This window comes from Charadrius vociferus, unplaced genomic scaffold (genome assembly GCF_000708025.1).
Source record: "Charadrius vociferus isolate BGI_N301 unplaced genomic scaffold, ASM70802v2 scaffold158, whole genome shotgun sequence".
NCBI lineage: Eukaryota > Metazoa > Chordata > Aves > Charadriiformes > Charadriidae > Charadrius > Charadrius vociferus.
This window is the reverse complement of record NW_009661372.1, coordinates 2,004,616-2,022,421: the sequence shown is the minus strand read 5'-3', so window position 1 is coordinate 2,022,421 and position 17,806 is coordinate 2,004,616. Positions and strand designations below refer to the sequence as shown.

The following is a 17,806-nucleotide window of genomic DNA, read 5'->3' as shown; positions in this document are numbered from 1 at the left end:
CACTGCTTGCCAGTAAGCACACTGGCAAAACACCTAGCAGTTAGAGTGGGAAAGGAAGTGGCTGTGCAGACGTCAAAGACAAAGAGTAATGTTTTCTTCAGGAAACAGATGGCTTGAGGTAGTATTTATAGATGTCCATGTATGTCAGATAAAAACCAGCCCATGTTACAAAATCTGGAGTATCCAGAAAACTGATGATGCATTATTAAATGTGCGTAAAGAGGAGGGATGGTGGAAGCTGTGTATGTAGCACCCCTTCTTTATGTGGAAGAGGTTGTGTGGCTTATTAAGAACCTACCTGATTTCTCCTGGCTGCAGTCTCCAATACTTGGGGCAAAGTTACATAGTAACTGGTCAATATAATGAAGAAAAGAGGGGCACAAGTAGTGGACAGTATGTCTGGTGTACGCAAAAAGGTGATATGGCAGTGATACCGTGCAGAGGCAGAGAATGAACTGCAGGTTATCCAGTGCTGGGGCTTTTTCACTTGGGCAATTTCCACTCAACATAGTTCTGTGTTTGACAGACGTTTTTGTTACAGGTCGTGTGCTATACTTACTTCTCACACACAATTGTGTGCTTACTTGCAATCTCAATATGCATTTATAAACAGAGAAACAAGGTTACACAAAAGGTAATTATGTAACCGGCTATACTTGTGTACAGTTGATGTACAGTTAGAAAGATGTTTCTGATCTTACAACAGGAAATGCAATATAATTTGAGAAATTATTCCTATTATGTCATTGAGAAACCATTTCATGAGAGACAATTAAGCTTTGCAGTTTGATGCTACAAACACAGGGACTACATTTTTCACAGACCTTTCTGTCAAATTTTCATTAAATAGTTTTTAAAAAGCTAAGAAATATTTCAAGGGTACTAGGAACTGAATCTTAGTCTACAAACAGACAAAAGTTGTCTCACCATGAGATCCATTCGCTAATCCATTAATTCATAGCTAGCATATGATGTGCTGACATTTTTACATTACTTTTGACTGTATTGCATGGCCATATTCTGACATTGCTGTAATGGTAGGTGATGAAACATGCAACAAATAAGCTCTCAGAGAACATGTTTCTGAGACAGTTACCATTTTGTTATAAATAACTGGATGTTGAAGTATTTTTTTACTGTTATGCTGTCAATCGTATTTTGTTATACCATTGATCTTATGTCAGCTTGATGTTACGAAAAGGTTTCTGAACGACGGTTACAGTGAAATGAATATTAAATCAAACTGTTTGTCTCACTTGTCTCCTTCATCACCTTCACACACCAACTATGCTGACTATTGTCATTTTATTCATTAGTAACCTCATAAACCAATGTATTTCCCCTCTGTTATGGAGACTGAAAGGCAAATAAATAAAATATTACTAAAATGCTGCTCTACTAATGCAGGACAAAGGGTATCCCACCGTCCTGCTGATGAAATACAGTACCATACTTGCAGTCTTGATACTGCACGTATCCATACGCTGCCCATCTCAAATGCCTGAAACAAACAAATGATCAGCCAACCCTGAAAAAGCAAGGCTCCTAGCAAATGATTTTCATTCTTCAGAAAAAGAGAGCCAGAGATTATATGAAATTGGGAATTCACTCCTGCTCTCCAACACCCTTTTAATCACCTTTGGTACAGAACCACAGGACAGACACAGAGAGGTCTTATTCTGACTTCTTTGGGGGTGACAGAACATGAAAAGCCATTCTTTGCATCTGTGGTGTCTACAGATACAGTTTTACTAGGACACACATTGGTTCACTAGCAAATTATTTCACTACCTTCTTTTGATCAGAAATTTCTGAGTGGACAGGGAAGGACCTTTTCTGCCAAGGGTTGTAATCAAAAGGGGTTTTTGCTCCTGTTAAAAGCTTTGGCTAACTGATACTTTCTGAAGACGCTTGCTGGAAAATCCCTGATCAGCTCTTCTGCCTCTGGGAAATGCTTATGCTTTGCTGACAGAAGCCTGACTTAGACTCATGCCAGGAGGGATGTGCCTGGAGGATTATAAACCAAACAGAAGAAGTTATGGCACCTGGACTCTATAGCTACTAAGAATACAAATATGCAGAGCACACGCTTCAGCCAGCTGAAGATCACAGAATCAGCATTTCTCTAATAGGCATGACATCAGACTGTACCACATGTAGGCTTTGGGGCCCTAGGTAGGAAAGAAACTACAAATTAGGAACAATAAAATCAGCGTTTTATACAATATGAGTTCACCTTCTCTAGAGATAAAACCCTCCAGACACTACTTTTCGTGCTTACCTCAGTTTGGCCTCTCTTTTGCACTAGCTAACCCTGAAACTGCTTTCTGCCCCAGTGTGCTCAGGAACTGTGGATAGCCATATGAACTGCACGTGTGGCCCTCACTCGAAACTCCCAGCCCTCCCCAGCTGTATTCAGTTATCCAGTTATCTGGGATGGGACTCTTTGACACAACATCAATTACCTAGCAGATATCTTTAACCACAGATCCTGCACATCCTCTGGCATCCCAATCCTATCTCATTTAGTAATCTCTATTGCCCTACAACACTTGCATAATTTGATCCACCATGTGCCATATGAGAATACACTGTGTAGAAATTGCTACTCTGCAGAGAGCAGGTGACTTTTAAATCTTCAGTCTCCAGAATAGGCAATTTCTTTCTTCCAGGATTTGACAATACTTACACCTTGGTCTGTTTCAAATCCTTTAACATAAGTTCAGTTTTATCCCCTGCTTCAGCTAGATACTACAGATAGCTACGGCAGACTTTACACATCTCCAGTCAGACAAGATCACTCAGCAGGATTGCTGCTTCTGCCATTCACATGACCATAGTCAACACTCTTCACGCTCTCAAAAATGCAAATTGCCAATTTGTTTTAAGCCCATCTACCAGACACGGGATCTCTCCTTCTTATGCTTTCTTTCAGCACTCTGGCAATTGCAGCACATGTGTCTCTTCTCACTTTGCATTCAGATTTTTCATACACACACAGACGACAGGAGGCCCAGTTAGAGGTATTGCTGTTCCCGGCTGACAGATATTTTTGGAGGTTTGGTTGTTTCTTTAAACAACACAGCTCAGGTCAGCTAGAGTGCTAGGTTTATTACTTTAGCTCAAAAATCAAAGTGTTGCCAAGTCACAGATAAGAACTGTGGAAAGAAACTCAGAATTTCATTTCTGTAAGTGCATGCTTTTATTATTTCTATTTGTGGGCTTTTTTGCTGTTCCCTCAATTGGCTCCATTTTATCCAGTAGTACTCTGTGCTTATTCAAAGCCTATAAGCAGGGTCCCTGGGGCATTCAGTCATCTTGGTCCATGGTGTCTATATGGCCAAACATGACATCACTCTGAAAAGTGACCCAAAGAAATACATTTATCTCACTTAATTAAAGGCATCCAAATGCTACGTAACTATTCCAAGAGCTCTACTACCTCAACTTCCCCTGTGGTAAGAAGGAAGGGGCTGGTGCTCCTGTAAATGAGGTATCTGTAACAGGTAGGATGAATCACATTCAGCAAGTCCCTCTCTCTTCTCACAGACCAGAAAGGAGGCCCAATGGTCAACATGAACACAGCAAAAAACAGGCAGAGAAACTGCATAGAAAGCAACTCCATTGTACTTAGTCAAAATTCCCTTGAGTGTCCACTAGTTCTGCAATTGCCAGAATTTAATTTGTATAATCTCATATTTTTTTATGTCCCTGCCCACTGCAGGAAGGTTGGAACTAGATGATCTTTAGACTTTCCTTCCAACCCAAACCACTGTATGATTCTCTGATTGTCTTTGTGATAAAAAAAATTTCTTTGGCAAACTTCCTATGACTTCCCTGTGTTCCATTAGAACAGTCAGTAAAATGAATCCTCATGTATTTAGATCTTCCTCATCAAACTGTAGCAGTCCTCAAATGGAAATAGATCAATATAATAAAAATAAAGCAAATATATACATGCATATTTGATATAAATAAATGTATCAAGATTGCCTTGTAGTCTGCTTTTGGATGTTGTGCTGTATGACACATATGCGGGATGTACACATAGTTTACCAGAAATGAAGTGAATTCAGTAAGAGATTGCATTTTCTCTGAAAGATTCAAAGAACATCCAATAAAACGACCATGACAGCTTTGAAAGAATATGGACTAGGTCTTAGAAGATTACTCGGTAATTTGAACAGAGCTGAGCATGTTGCCGGTGTTTGGCAAGCGACAATAAATAGTAATTTAAAATTACATTTATACATTCTTTTTATTTCTACATATTTTAAAGCTGAAAAGGGACCACGAAACATTAAAGCAATTATTGACTCAACTGACGGACTGAACTGAAATCTTGGTAATGGACATTGTCCATTATGAACACCAAAAAGACCAATAAAACACTTGAAGCTCAAAAGATGAAACAGTGAAGTATGAGAACTATCTTCACTCAGTGTGTCTTATTAACACCATCTTTATTTCCTTTTTACAAAAACCAGAAATAACAACAGACAAAACATACTCCAAAAAATCAACGCTTTTGCCTTGGTCTCACTGAGGAGCTGAGCAGGCAGAGTCCTGGCTGAAACTTTGACAGTATATGCCATTGACAAAGGGAAATAAAGATATATGACAATATATCCATGCAAGACACAAAGTACAAAACGTGTTCTGTGGCCCAACAAACATTTTGGAGGTTGCCTGTGTCATAACAATTTTCAACTTGTTATTTTTGCTCACCCATGCCTTTACACAGCACAGCTGACAAACAAGTTACATATACACATATATCATAAAAAAGTTTTGTATACGGTCTAACTGCTACAAATTAAGGCATCCTAACAGCTGCTGCTTTGCTGGTGAGGGATATGTCTCATATTAGTGTTTCAAAAGAATATATTTCAGGTATTTCAAAGTGAGACATCATGAGATGTGGTTTAAAGGAAGAATTCCTGCAGCTCTGGCTCTTCAGTACGCTTTTGACTGACGGATTTCTGGCTTTTCCTATTGATGTCATCAGGCCTGGAGAGAAAAAGAAGATGATTATTCCTGGTAACACTAACACCATAGAGGGATTTGCCTTGAGTTTGTTTACCCTGTTTTATTCCATTTGCAAGTACTGAACTCTGAATTAACCTTTGTCTCTGGGCTTACTTCTCTAGAAGTAAGAGAGTAGTGTAGTTTTGTCCTACACAAAATAATTTTTAATACTATGGATTCTTAGTGACTTTCTTATAGCTCCTATTCTGCAACCAAAACTGGAAACAATGGGACCATGAGGAGCTTTTTAAGTCACGGTATTAATTAGTACACTGTCATAATGTTCTGGTAGTAATGGACAGAATGTCCAAAAATTCCTCATCCTTTAGGGAAGAATACCATAGTGCTAAAAATATCCACTACAACAAACATAAGACATACCCTGTTCATTTCTGACTCTATTTGTAAGGGAATCATCTAGTGCCTGTTAATAATCATGAGAGAGAAACAAACACTTTCAGAAGGTGATTCATTGGACTTTATGTGCCCACGTAAGTAGAGGACAGTGGTAAAGGCCACAGTAAAAACAGCAAGCAGTAATTCACTTTCTGACATGGGGCCTGTATCTCTTTTGACATTGTAATTTAGGTAAAATCTCAATTTAAACCATTAAGATTTTATTAGACAGGCAGATAAGGATAATTTCTCTATAGCGTGTCTTCATTTCCACACTAGATGAACTTAAATTAAAAAAAAAATATATTAAAAATCTATCACCTGTTGTGTATGAGACTCAAATGATAGCTTGCCAATTAAAGTAGAAAAATTAAACACTAAACATTTGTAACACTCAGTTTCTTCACTTCCTTTTGTATGTCCTTGTTCTGAATTCCCAGAATGTTCCCCCTCTCCTCAATCAACACTCCAGCTGAAGGATTTTTGATTAAACATCCAGACCATAGCAACTTTCAAACAGGTCAAAAGGCTCATTTTTAGTTACTACTGCTGAACAGTCAAACTGCTACAACACAATCACGACTAGCTGGTTTGCTGCTGCAGAGGACAGGTACTAGGGGTAGGTTTAACGACCGCATTAGCTTAGACTTGCAGTGCAGAAAGACCCTGTGGGTGAGTCCCCCGTGTAGAGGCTCACTGGGCACTCCAAAGACCCCATTTTGCAGCTCTGGATCATTTTTACCTAATGCAGATGTCTCTAGGTGACAAGGCTGAACAGACATGCCTTTTACAACTGTGCCTGCTGACCTCAACAAAATGTATTACCAATATTTCTAATTACTAACCAAATTTCTAGTACCTTCTGGTGCCTGTGTCCCTACAGAAATACTAAACATCCCCTCATGCAAACAGGCACTGATGCACGATCCTAATGGATCACGACAGGAACAGCTGTAAATTGTCTGGGACAAGGCCTAAATTACTTTCGTATTGATTTCACGCTGTACTAGTTTGAATCGTAACTATTTTATTAGACATACAGATAAGCATCCTTTTTCTAGAGTATCTATTTGAAATTGTAATTTATCCAGCACTACACCTGGCAGAGGAGTATCTGTTAGCTTAGATGCACTTACTATTTTAGAAACATGCCCAGTTTACTATCTGACAGAAACCTGATGGTAGATTCTGCTGATTGCCCCTGACGTATGAAGCAATTTTGGCTGTTGATAGCTATGACTTATACAGGGGTTTGTATTGATATGGTGAGTTAGTGCTTACTTTAATACACTGCAGATCTCAGATGATTTACAGTGTGGGAAAGAACCCTTCATTGGCATACATGTAAGACAGAAAAAACTACAAGCATTTGCTTGGAGTTGTAACATGCAAGAAACTAGCCAATCCTTCCAAAAGGGGAAAAAAATATCCCAAGCCGTCCTGCACATCCGAAATTTACTCTAGGTCCTTAAGAAAAATAAGGAGTATCAAATTTTGAAAGGACGTTAGAAAATTGAATACAATCCTCTACTATTAAGCTATGACCAATTTGAAAAAGTAAACTACAAAGCCTTGATATACTTGGGTATTTTGAATGAAAAAAATAAAATGAAATAAACAGAAGCTGAAGAAAAAGAAGCTGGAAACTGGTGGACAGCAATGTCATCTGACTGAAGGCAGATTTTCGATAATTACTTCAGATTTCAAAAGATGCTAATAAAATCCCCTATATCAGGGTCTAGAGTTAAAATGGGTTTGGGATTGTGTCCAGAAATATACCCCCCCAATATAATAATCTATAAAGTTTTAAAACATCAAAGACTGCACAGTTTTCCAGAAAGGTTATTTTCAAAATAGCTCTGAAGTGGTAATTACACAGTGTCCCCAGACCATCCAGGGAAAACTCAGACAGTGTCCAGGGGCTTGTAGTGCATGTGATGGTGATGTTCTTCTATTATTTAAATTTCGCAGGCTACAAGGCAGCATGCAATGGACTAACAACAGGCACCCATTTTGCCAAGGCTGGCTTAGAAGCTCTGAGAGCCTTCAGGTCTGTGTTCTGATTTCTGAAAAGCACAACACATCTTCCATCCTTGCGTGACTTTTGGAAATCTCGTGCCCACGAGATTGCTCTGGCACACAATTTGCCCAATTCTGTCCTAACCTGTGGGTACCATATCAGCCTCCTCAAGCTGTGCCTCTAGTGCATTCTGCTCCTAGTTTCCTACTCCCTGGTTTCCCAGGTGCCCACCACCACGGGGGCAGCTTCAGGACGTGGCGCCTGGATCAGGAGTGCCTGGAGGAATAGACAGGAGTTGAGGTCCAACCTTCACCCTCCCAGACAGTGACTCTGCAGCGGCAGCCAGACCTTCTCTGTCTCTCGCTGCTTCTGGGGAAATGTCATGCTGCCAGGGATTTCTCACACAAGAGCATTTACACAAGGCAATGCCGAATTACAACAACTGGCTACATCTGGGAGACGGCTCTAACATAAGGATGAGATTAATGGTTTTGTATTACTCCACGGTCTGGACAGGCAGTGGGGTGTTTTGACTGGAGGCTGCCCACTGATGCTCCCTCAAACTGCTGCTGTGCAGTCAGTTTTCTGCACTGGAATTTCCCTCTGTTTTCAGGAGAGAATGAAACCTCTTGGAAACCTTACAGTTCTGTTTCTGGTTTCACGTACACTGTGCCAACGACTTCAGAACAAGACTCCCATTTCCATTACGGAAATTGAATTTTTAAGTATGGGAAGGTCTAATTGATTAGACATTTAGAAAAGAGTAACTTGACAGCATTTTAGGCTCCCGAACTGAAGAATGACTAATTTACAATTTTCCCAGAAGTATTTTCAAATGTATAATTTTGGCGTGAATAGCAATAATTTCCAGGCCTAATGAAAGGATTTACATCTCAGTTTAACAGAAAAGAATTATCACCACAAGAATTTGTGAGTGTTAAGAGCTGAATAAAAATGACAGGTAACTTTTACAAAGCACTTGCTTATAAAATAAACACACATTTTGTCAAATGTTGTCTTTTCCAAAATGTCCTCATGGACCTTGAGGGACTGGTCTCTGTCTGCCTGAAAAGTCCTGATGGAACACGTCTAAATCAAGGAGTTTGAACACAGTCAAAGTTATCAGACTTTTAAAAACCAAATTTAACCTCAAAGTCTGAGGGAGGGTAAGAAAAATGCGTGAAAATAGGAGAGCACTAGACTTACAGTACAGCATTCTGTCTCACGTTCTCCACACTCTCCATTTAGAGATGAACTGTGGTCTTTTTGCTTTCCTCATGAGAGGAAATTTAATTTCCATTCTCATCTGGTACTTGACTTTCATTCAACAGAGGCTGAATACTCAGCCAAAGTGCGCTATACTCCCTGGTGGATTTACGATTATGAATACTTTCTATACTTGCTTGGAACTGAAATCCTGTAGCCAGTTCAATGGTGACATCAGCAGAAATCCATCATAAATTTCTGCTTTTCTAGGAATTTATATGTTCATCTATTCATATATTTCCCTTCTTGTGCATCAATCAATTCCAGTATTTCAGTTATGAATAATGTTAGCAAACACATGCCATTTGAGAAAACAAAGCAACAGAGATGCTAAACACCACCATGCATAAGCACGTACCAAGCATAATTACACAGAAGTTCTTCATTCAGCATGCTAGAGGAAAGACTGGTGTAGCTGAAGTAAGGACCCTAAGGAAGTACAACATCATATCAGTTAAAAACATGCACTGAGCTTACCACATGCATAACAAGGAAATCTATCAAAACGTGCCGTCAAATAGCCACAATAACATTTTAACAGGTTTCTTTCTGAGTTAGTAAGTGCTGCTGAATCTGTTACCTCTTTGAGATGTGTGCTGTGGTCCTTTGGGTTGGTACGAAAATGTATTCTTTCCACAATTTTGATGTTGGCAACAATGACATGCAAACACGGCCTTTTTACAGACAACATGCATTTTACAGACAACATGCATTTTACAGTGCAAGCATCAATACTGTTAGAATTCCCTCATCTAACTCTTCAAATTTCTTAGGGAACTGTGAAAACTGCTCATGACCTTGCGATCTATGAGAATGTCTCTGAAGACAGACTGTCGTCTCCTCCGCCATTAAAAAATCTGAATCACTCTTTTGAAAAAATTTGCCATTGTGTTATGAAAATACTTCTATGTTAAATCATCTGTTCGACTAGATAGTACGTGTCTTTAAAGGCTCAAATCAGTAGTTCATACTGTGATTCTGAGTAAACCTAAATAAATAAATAAAATAAAAAGAGGCTCTTCAATTTAGCCTATTAGGTCTCCTTTGAATTTTGAATTTCATTCCACATTTGGCTATAGCACTACTGTTCTAGCAGTACCCACTAATATGGACTGCTCACCATTTCCCAGTTCTCTCTTTCCACTGTTTCTTTTCCATACTCATTTTGCCTCCTCTGTGCCTAAGATTTTCCTGCATTTTTCTCCCATTACCTTGTCATTCTTTTTACAGTATATAATTCACTATTCCTCCTCCTCCTCTTGGCCTGCTTTATGTTCTTTTTTTTCATCTTGAAATTATTCTTTTGCTTCATGTCTTTCCATCCACCCCTTCCCTCCCACCCTGTCTTTCATAGAGGATTAAATCATCTACCATTCCCTCTCACTCAACTCTTTTTTATGTCTCCAGATGCTCGCACTTCTCCTCCCTGCTTCACAAACACACTGCACTTACAGTATTTCCTACCTCTGTCTCTTTCATTCAATACCCTCTCCTTTCTCTTCAAAGGTACACTTGTTCAAAGTATTTTCTCCTTTCTTCCGAACAAGAGAGCCAGCCTCCTAACTGAAGACACCCCTCTTTCTATTGGGATCCCAGAGAGGGCACTCTGTTGACTGCAGAGAGGGGATCACAGAATCACAGAACGGTCGGGGTTGTAAGGGACCTCTGGAGATCATCTAGTCCAACCCCCCTGCCAGAGCAGGGTCACCTACAGCATGTTGCACAGGACAGTGTCCAGGCGGGTTTGGAATGTCTCCAGAGTGGGAGACTCCACCACCTCTCTGGGCAGCCTGTGCCAGTGCTCCACTACCCTCAAGGTAAAGAAGTTCCTCCTCATGTTAAGATGGAACTTCCTATGTTCAAGCTTGTGCCCATTACCCCTCGTCCTATCACTGGGCAATGGATCCAGCACATTTTGCCACAGACCGACCATATGCTCTGACAGGAGCAGACTGTGTGCTGTCAGGAGATGGTGGGCAAAGAAGGCTGGGTACTGACAGCTTCAATACCTAAGGGATGGCTGCAGCTCCTGCAGAAGCAGGAAGGACCATTTCTGCTATTTTTCCTCTTTATATTCTACCACTTATTTTTATCCTGTTGCCTCATCAGTCTTGGCTATAGGACAGGACAGGGCTAGTCCGTCAGTTATTTCCCCCTCAGAAATCCCATGGATTCAAGCATGACATTCTCATTGTACGAGCTGTCATCCAGAGCAACATCAAACATTGTTTCCAGGTGAAGCACGTCTCTGTGGAAAGCTTTCAACACAGAACATGTGAACCGTGTGCACTAGGAGTTCACTCTGTATACAAGCAATACCTGCCACTCCTTGGAAAAGCCTTCCAAAATTAGAACAGTGGATGGGCTTTCTACAGGTCAAACACAGTGAAGTATTTGTGTACATCCTTTTGCTATAGAAGAGCAGGAAGAAGAAGCTGTCAAATGTATTCATTACTTAAAGAGATAAGAGAAAACAAAGAAAAGGCCCTTCCTCCTTTCAGTGCACTCACTGGCTTGTTTCTTCCTTTTGTTAGAGCTGCTGGATTTCCCTTGCTGTCTGCTGTCTTCCTTCCTAATGAGGTAAAAGGCAGCGTCGATGAGGTTTTGATCAGGTTTGCTGATTGACAGTTGTTGTTGTTATTTTGGTTGCCACTCAGTGTCTCCATTATGGATCGAAAGGTTCCAAAAGGCCTTTTCAGCTGATCCCCTGCTGGCTCCCCGGAGCTGGGTGGAGCCCGCACCAGTCCTTTGCTCCGGTCTTTATCCTTTTCCTCATTTAGTTCTGACTCTGCTAGTTCCACCTGCACCACAGGCTCCTCAAAAGTTACTCGGAGTTTCAAATTTTGAGAGGTTCTGCGCTTTGAAGATGGAGACTTGAGAGCACTCTTAGGGCTGGTGGCAACCTTCTGAGCAGTGGCACTGTCTGTGCTGGATGGAGAGTTGTCTCCACACAACTGGCTTTGAGGTACAGCACCAGACTGATATGGGGCTTCATTATCCACATCGCTGCTCTCTGAAGTAGGGGAAGGACTGTGGCCATCCACAGACTTAGAGACCCTGATACCAAAAGGGAAGCGGCGCCCTGCTGTGGAAGTGTGTTTCTTAATCATCAGGTGCAAACTCTCTGTGCTCTCAACACTCTCCACTATGGGCTGAGGCCTTGGTTTGTCAGTTCTTTTCACAGGGGTGTTCTTGTGGTCCTCACAATTAGCTGTGTCTGTGTCAGACTCACTCAATGACCTCTGCATCAGTTGCCTCAGTCTGGCTAACTTCAGCTCCCTTTTCTCTGGCAAAATCTTCTTCACGTTCTTGGAGGATGCATGAGCATCCTGAAATTCCAAACTCAGCTTTTCCTGCATACAGACATTTTCAGAGATTTCCTTCCCCAACAACTGCCGCAAGATTTTATCTGAGTCCTCATCTTTTATCTTGGCTCGAGCGCGACCAGAAGTTCCCAGGCTGCCAAGAATCTGAATCCCATCTTGGGTGTTCAATTTACTTTTTGGTGGAGACAATTCATCTCCTTCTGATGGTTTCCACTGGGGTTTGCCAGAAGCAGGGGATGATGGTGAGCTTAAAGAAAAAAAGAGGAGGAAATACCACAGCCAAATTAATGCACATACAAAATATGAAACTTCCATTTCCAGTGTACGTGTTTGTCTCCACTTATTGTTACTTATCCTCTTCATCGCTACTCACATGGAATTCATCGCTATGATGCCACAGCGAAGATTATACAAAAACCTGTTTCCACTCCTAATTAGGATTTGAGACTCCTCACTTTCTCTTACAAAGAAAACTCCTTAAAATAAAAACTTAGAGTGGTTATTTCAATGCCAAAGATGACTTTCTGAGGAAAACTTCAGAGAAACTACTGCTTCCGATTTGTGGGAGTTGACATGTTTTAAAAGGCGAAAAAACCCTCAAGGCCAAATGCCTACTATCTAAGTCACATCATAATACAAAAGTAGCTTATTCGAAATACTGCAAAAGTACCAGCTCTCTGCATAGCAGTGATTTCATAAATCTAGACTTCACCTGGTATTAATAATAGCCATATAAGACCTCATAAAAAGTCAGGGCCATTTGCACTCAAAACCTTTTCTGATATGAAATACTGAAAAGCATGAGAAATGTGACATGAGTTTATTTCAGTACTATTAGAATAATAAATTAATTTTAGAACTCCAAATGTTATATAGTGAGGAAACAGCAATCTCAAGTAAGTCTGATTTTGAAAGAACATAAATTACAGAGACCATTTCTTACTCTGTGACATATGCCAGAATTTATAATACTGCACATTCTTATTTTAAAGCACTTCTCCTCTAAGCAAGGGGATGGTGACAAAATTAAGGTTATTGTGAGGCAGTGAATTAATAAATTTAATTTCTTTTTTTTGCAAGCAACTTCTACTTTGGTGAGTCCATAGTTCTCTTAGTGTAGAAAATTCACATGCCTGTACTAGTCACCTCATCTTTAATTCATTTTGCACTTTTTCTCCTGTGGCAAACCAAAACAGACACTGAAGAATATTCATGTATCTACAGTGACATTCCTAGTAAAAGGGATAAGTTCTCTTAGATCTGCTACTGGTTCCTTGGATGATGACAATATCAACAAGTGAGGTCTAGCTGGAAGGAAAAGTAATAGCCAAATATGAAATAAAACTTTAAATAATAGAGTATTGTTTTCAGACTTGGTCACTTAACCAAAAAGATGTTGAAACTTACCCTTTTACAGGAATAAAGAATGATGAGAGATCTGCTCTCACCCAATCTCATCTGATACTGAAAACAAAACAGTTCTGGTTCTCACCAGTAGTCAGATGCAAGACCACTTGGAAAGACCAGTCAGCAAAAATCACTGAACCCAAATAAACTGGAAGACAGTATTTGGTCACATTATCCCTGTTGAGCTGGCAGACGGGGAAAACAAAGACCATAATACGAAAAAAGAGGACAAATCAACCCTTTCCAGTGTGGTTTTCTACTTCAGCGGGAGTTTGGAGTTTACAGCCCTTTCCTAGCTGAAGTTCCTTTATGCAAATGCATCTCCAATCCCAATGTCTTTGTTATCTACTTCTGTAACAATTTGCACTTGTTTGAAACAGACACATGAAATTCAGGGACATGGAGCACTTGTCCAGAAAAGCGCTTGAGATTCTGTAAGAATGTAAAAAAACCAGTCACTGATCCTACGAATTCATTCTTGATGACCCAAAGCTCTTACCATCAATGCCTGCAGGAGCTTTTATGCTGGCTTTAAACTTTAACATATATGTAGCTCCCTAACAACCACGAAACAAGAAGCTCTGTATATGTATTCTAGGGAGGAAACTGAATTAGAAGGTAATGATAAACTCAGTCCTATTTGCATGTGAGTCACTTAATTCCTTTCAAAGTCTTCTTCAGATTGCTATCAGAGAGAAGTCATGTGCTTGCTTGACTTCCATGCATCACCCTGGAAGTCTGCGGCAGAAGTCAGAGAGATATGCCAGCAGACTCCAGATCCAGTTCTCTGCCTTTACTTCTCTCCTCTTTCATGTTGCTCAGTTTGAGTCTATTTCTGGGACTTCTGATAGGATATGTAAATGATACATAAAAAACCCTGGAGTTTTGACTTTTTATACAAGCTACTGCAGGCAAAAGATTTAATGAGCGCAAGGAGTCTTATTAATCTGAAAGCAGGTTTTGTTGGTAACTGGTTTTATGAATTACTGCTGGCAGTAATGTATGGTAGACCACCACAAGGTCAAAATTTACAACTTTCCTAGGGGTTTCTAAGATCCTCTCCTATTCATCTAACACAAAATATATTCTATTCCACTGTAAATCTGATTTTCACTCTGTTGGGAAACAGGGACTACTCATTTCATACTCAAAATTTCCAATATTTATACAACATTAGACACTGTCAAATTCCAGAAGCTCAGCTTCAAGCCCACAAGGTAAAAAAACTCCACATCTACTTTACAGAACACATCTACTGTTTAGACAGGTCACAACTTCTCCTGATAACCGATGGACCATGAAACTGTGCAAGTCCAGTCTGGAGCGCAATTCCAGTCACCTTACCTTGGGGACGTGGGTAGTGACTTGCCCTCTGACCGCTGGGCTTCTAAAAGCTGCTGGAGTTGGTTCTGTAATGTCACACGTTCCACTGTCTGCCTGTAAGAAAATGTAAGACGGTTTACCTTGCATTGTAAAACTGTCAGCAATAGTAAGCTACAGGATAACTGACACTATCCCTTCAATTTTGTATTCAAAAAAAAGATGTCCTCACCACCTATACTTTACATAGTAAATAAAAAGAGAAATTATAAATAATAGCATAAACAGAAAGTTTGTACTTGTCTCTGAATCCCTGAGGACATTTTGTGATCACTGGACAAGACCAACTGAGAGTTGCTTAATTGTCCGAGATTATTTATTATACTTCATATAAGGACAAGGGTGGGATCACCAGCAGCAGTTCAGTGGAACTGAGTGACTCACATAAAATATTAGTCCAGAAGCAAAGATATGGCAGAGCAAACTTAAGGCCGCTTGGTTCTTGCTTGTTTGTGTAAAGGAAGAGGAAAGGGGCAGACTAAGAAGCCACTTCCTACATTTGGTGGATGTCTTTTACTTGGCTGAATGATAGCTCAGATAACTGCTCTCTCATTTTCTATCTGCAAATGAACTCAGAGAGGACCCTTTGCCCACTGGGAAGAGCTGGTCCAATCTTCTTCAGCTGCAGGATGGAGCTAAGTATGACTTCAGTGTATCCAGGGGAGTAGGAAAAAAGACATCTGCTTGCTGCCCAACCTTACCAAAGGTCCTACCTGTGCTCTGCACTCACCTTATAGTCAGTAGTGTTGTACTTAATGCAGTCTATCACTTTCACTGTGGTGGTGTGATCTACACTGTCTTGTAAATAACTTTAGAGACCAATGTTTAAAAAATTATAATAGTAGATATAAATCGTTAGTAATATGAAAGTGACAGCCATACTAGAAACTCCATGTACCATAGAATCACAGTCTCTGTTGCCCTGCCCCTTCCATAGGAAGGACTCAGCTGAACAAGATAATCTGCAAACCTTCACGTAGTTCTATGAAAATGAAGGAACAGATCAATTTGACACAAAATGTTCTTCTCCCTCTCCCTTCTCCCATCCAATTTAGACCTTCAAAACACGTCTTTAGCTTGTTGGCCACCATAGATAACATTCAGTCTTTCTCATGACCTGTAAGTTCCAGTGCCTCTAAACACTGCACAGAGACAAGAGACTTACAGCTTTCCGTTACTGCACATATGCTATCTTTCACCTGGAATACAATTGGTACATTTCGTTTTACTCCCTCACCCTGGTCAAGTGACCATGTGAAAATAACTTTTTATCCGCTTCTCCCGGGCTCTGCTTCTGTTGCTGTAGAAGTAATATGGTTTTAGTACTTTTATTCTTATTGGATCTGCAGAACTAATACAGTTCTCCGCCAGTGAGCTGGACTCTTTCCTAGCTTACATGCCATCAGCAGAAGAGTTAGCTGAGTTCCAAATGCAGCCTTTATAACTGGCAATGTCAAAGCCAGAAAGAATCCAGATGAATTTTTAGACCAGGGATTGTACTTGCGGGCTGGCAGAAAACAAACATTTTACTTTCAACTTATCAGAGTGGATCTGAAAAGTGCTACAGAAAAAAAGGTTGGATCTTGACATACTGCCTTGCCATCACATTTTACAATACAACCATGCTTTATGTAGACCCTTTCTTCCTTTAATTTTCCATCTTCCTTCCTCTTGCCTACACACTTCCTTAAGACTATTTTAAAATTACTCCTACCATCTGTCAACATTGGCTTATATTGTAACTCCCCAGACACTCTCTTTTAAAAGCCAGGGAAATTTTCATTTGAGATTAGATTATGATGCAATTTTTCTGTTTTATGTGCCTTTTATGCTTCCTTCAACTTCTATTTCTAAATATCTAAATAATGTAGCTAACAGCTTCTTACGCTTTTAGCTTTAATGGAAATCTCTGACGCCTCTTCTGTTGAGTTAATATTCTCATTCCACTTAAACATTTTATTATGCTAAAAGAATTAAAGTTTCCTTCATTTTCACAGCTTACCTAGTTAGTAAACAGCTCACAGAAACCCACACATCTTGCCAGCACTATCCCTAAAGATATATAATATACACATATATATCTAAGATAAGATTGAAAACAAGGGATGACAACTTCTTGGAATAGCAATACTGCTAAGTATTAAAACCAGACTGATTTAGGAGACAAGATTACTGCAGCTTCAGGGGTAGGAGGGTCTACTTACTTCATGATATTTAATTTCAAAATTCTTAGGGTCTTAGCTTAGACGATGTAAGTAACATATAAGGACCCTTCTGTGACTACTTTATTGTGGACCCCAGCTATCTTCTAATGAAAGCAGGCAGCTCAGTAACTGAACAGGGAACAGATGGAGGCACTGCGCTCTACTGAAGTATCTTTTATAGTATGATGCCTTACTTCTCCATTTTGTTTCAAATACAACAAGAATGACCGCTCTACAAAGCAGAAAATAAAACATCTTAACAAAGTAAGAACAAGATGAACATTGTAAAGTTTATACTGGGTTTCTTACTATACATCTATACTATACCTCTTACTATACATCTATACTATACTGTACCACAAAAAAACCCCAACAAACAAACCAGCAACTTGCACACACCTTACCATACCACTACGTTAATTTTTTATTCAACTATTTTTATGGCTATATCTATGAAGTTTCAGGAAAATAATGGATTTTGTTTACAGAACACAGAAAAGTGGTGGCAACAGAGGATATTCAACGACTTTCTCATCTTCATCTTTTGACTCATGGTTTGCTTTGTTCTTTCCCTTGCCAGAGATTTTGGCTTGGTAGTGTAACAAAGAGATCAACAGGTGTCTTATTCATTAATTGCTTTGCACATCCAGGTCCATACATGTAGGACAGTGCAACCCTTTGGGAATGCAGATAGGATGGTCTGTCATCATGCAGCATTGTGAAAGAAGTCTTGGGAAGCATTAATTTTATGTCATTAGCTCTGACTTGGTCTCTTCAGG

General features: G+C 39.9%; 1 protein-coding gene across 1 annotated transcript in view; it reads right to left on the bottom strand.

The window, feature by feature from the left end:
• Nucleotides 1-4,449: 4,449 nt before the first annotated feature.
• SNCAIP (synuclein, alpha interacting protein) overlaps nucleotides 4,450-17,806 on the bottom strand; it is a 60,258-nt gene continuing 46,901 nt past the window's right edge. The window contains exons 9-12 of the mRNA XM_009893822.1: nucleotides 14,788-14,880; nucleotides 11,221-12,283; nucleotides 9,069-9,139; nucleotides 4,450-5,010 (exon numbers count right to left, since the gene is read on the bottom strand). Of these exons, the coding sequence (XP_009892124.1) occupies nucleotides 4,926-5,010; nucleotides 9,069-9,139; nucleotides 11,221-12,283; nucleotides 14,788-14,880 (1,312 nt within the window). The 3' untranslated portion in view covers nucleotides 4,450-4,925. The remainder of the gene's footprint in view (nucleotides 5,011-9,068; nucleotides 9,140-11,220; nucleotides 12,284-14,787; nucleotides 14,881-17,806) is intronic.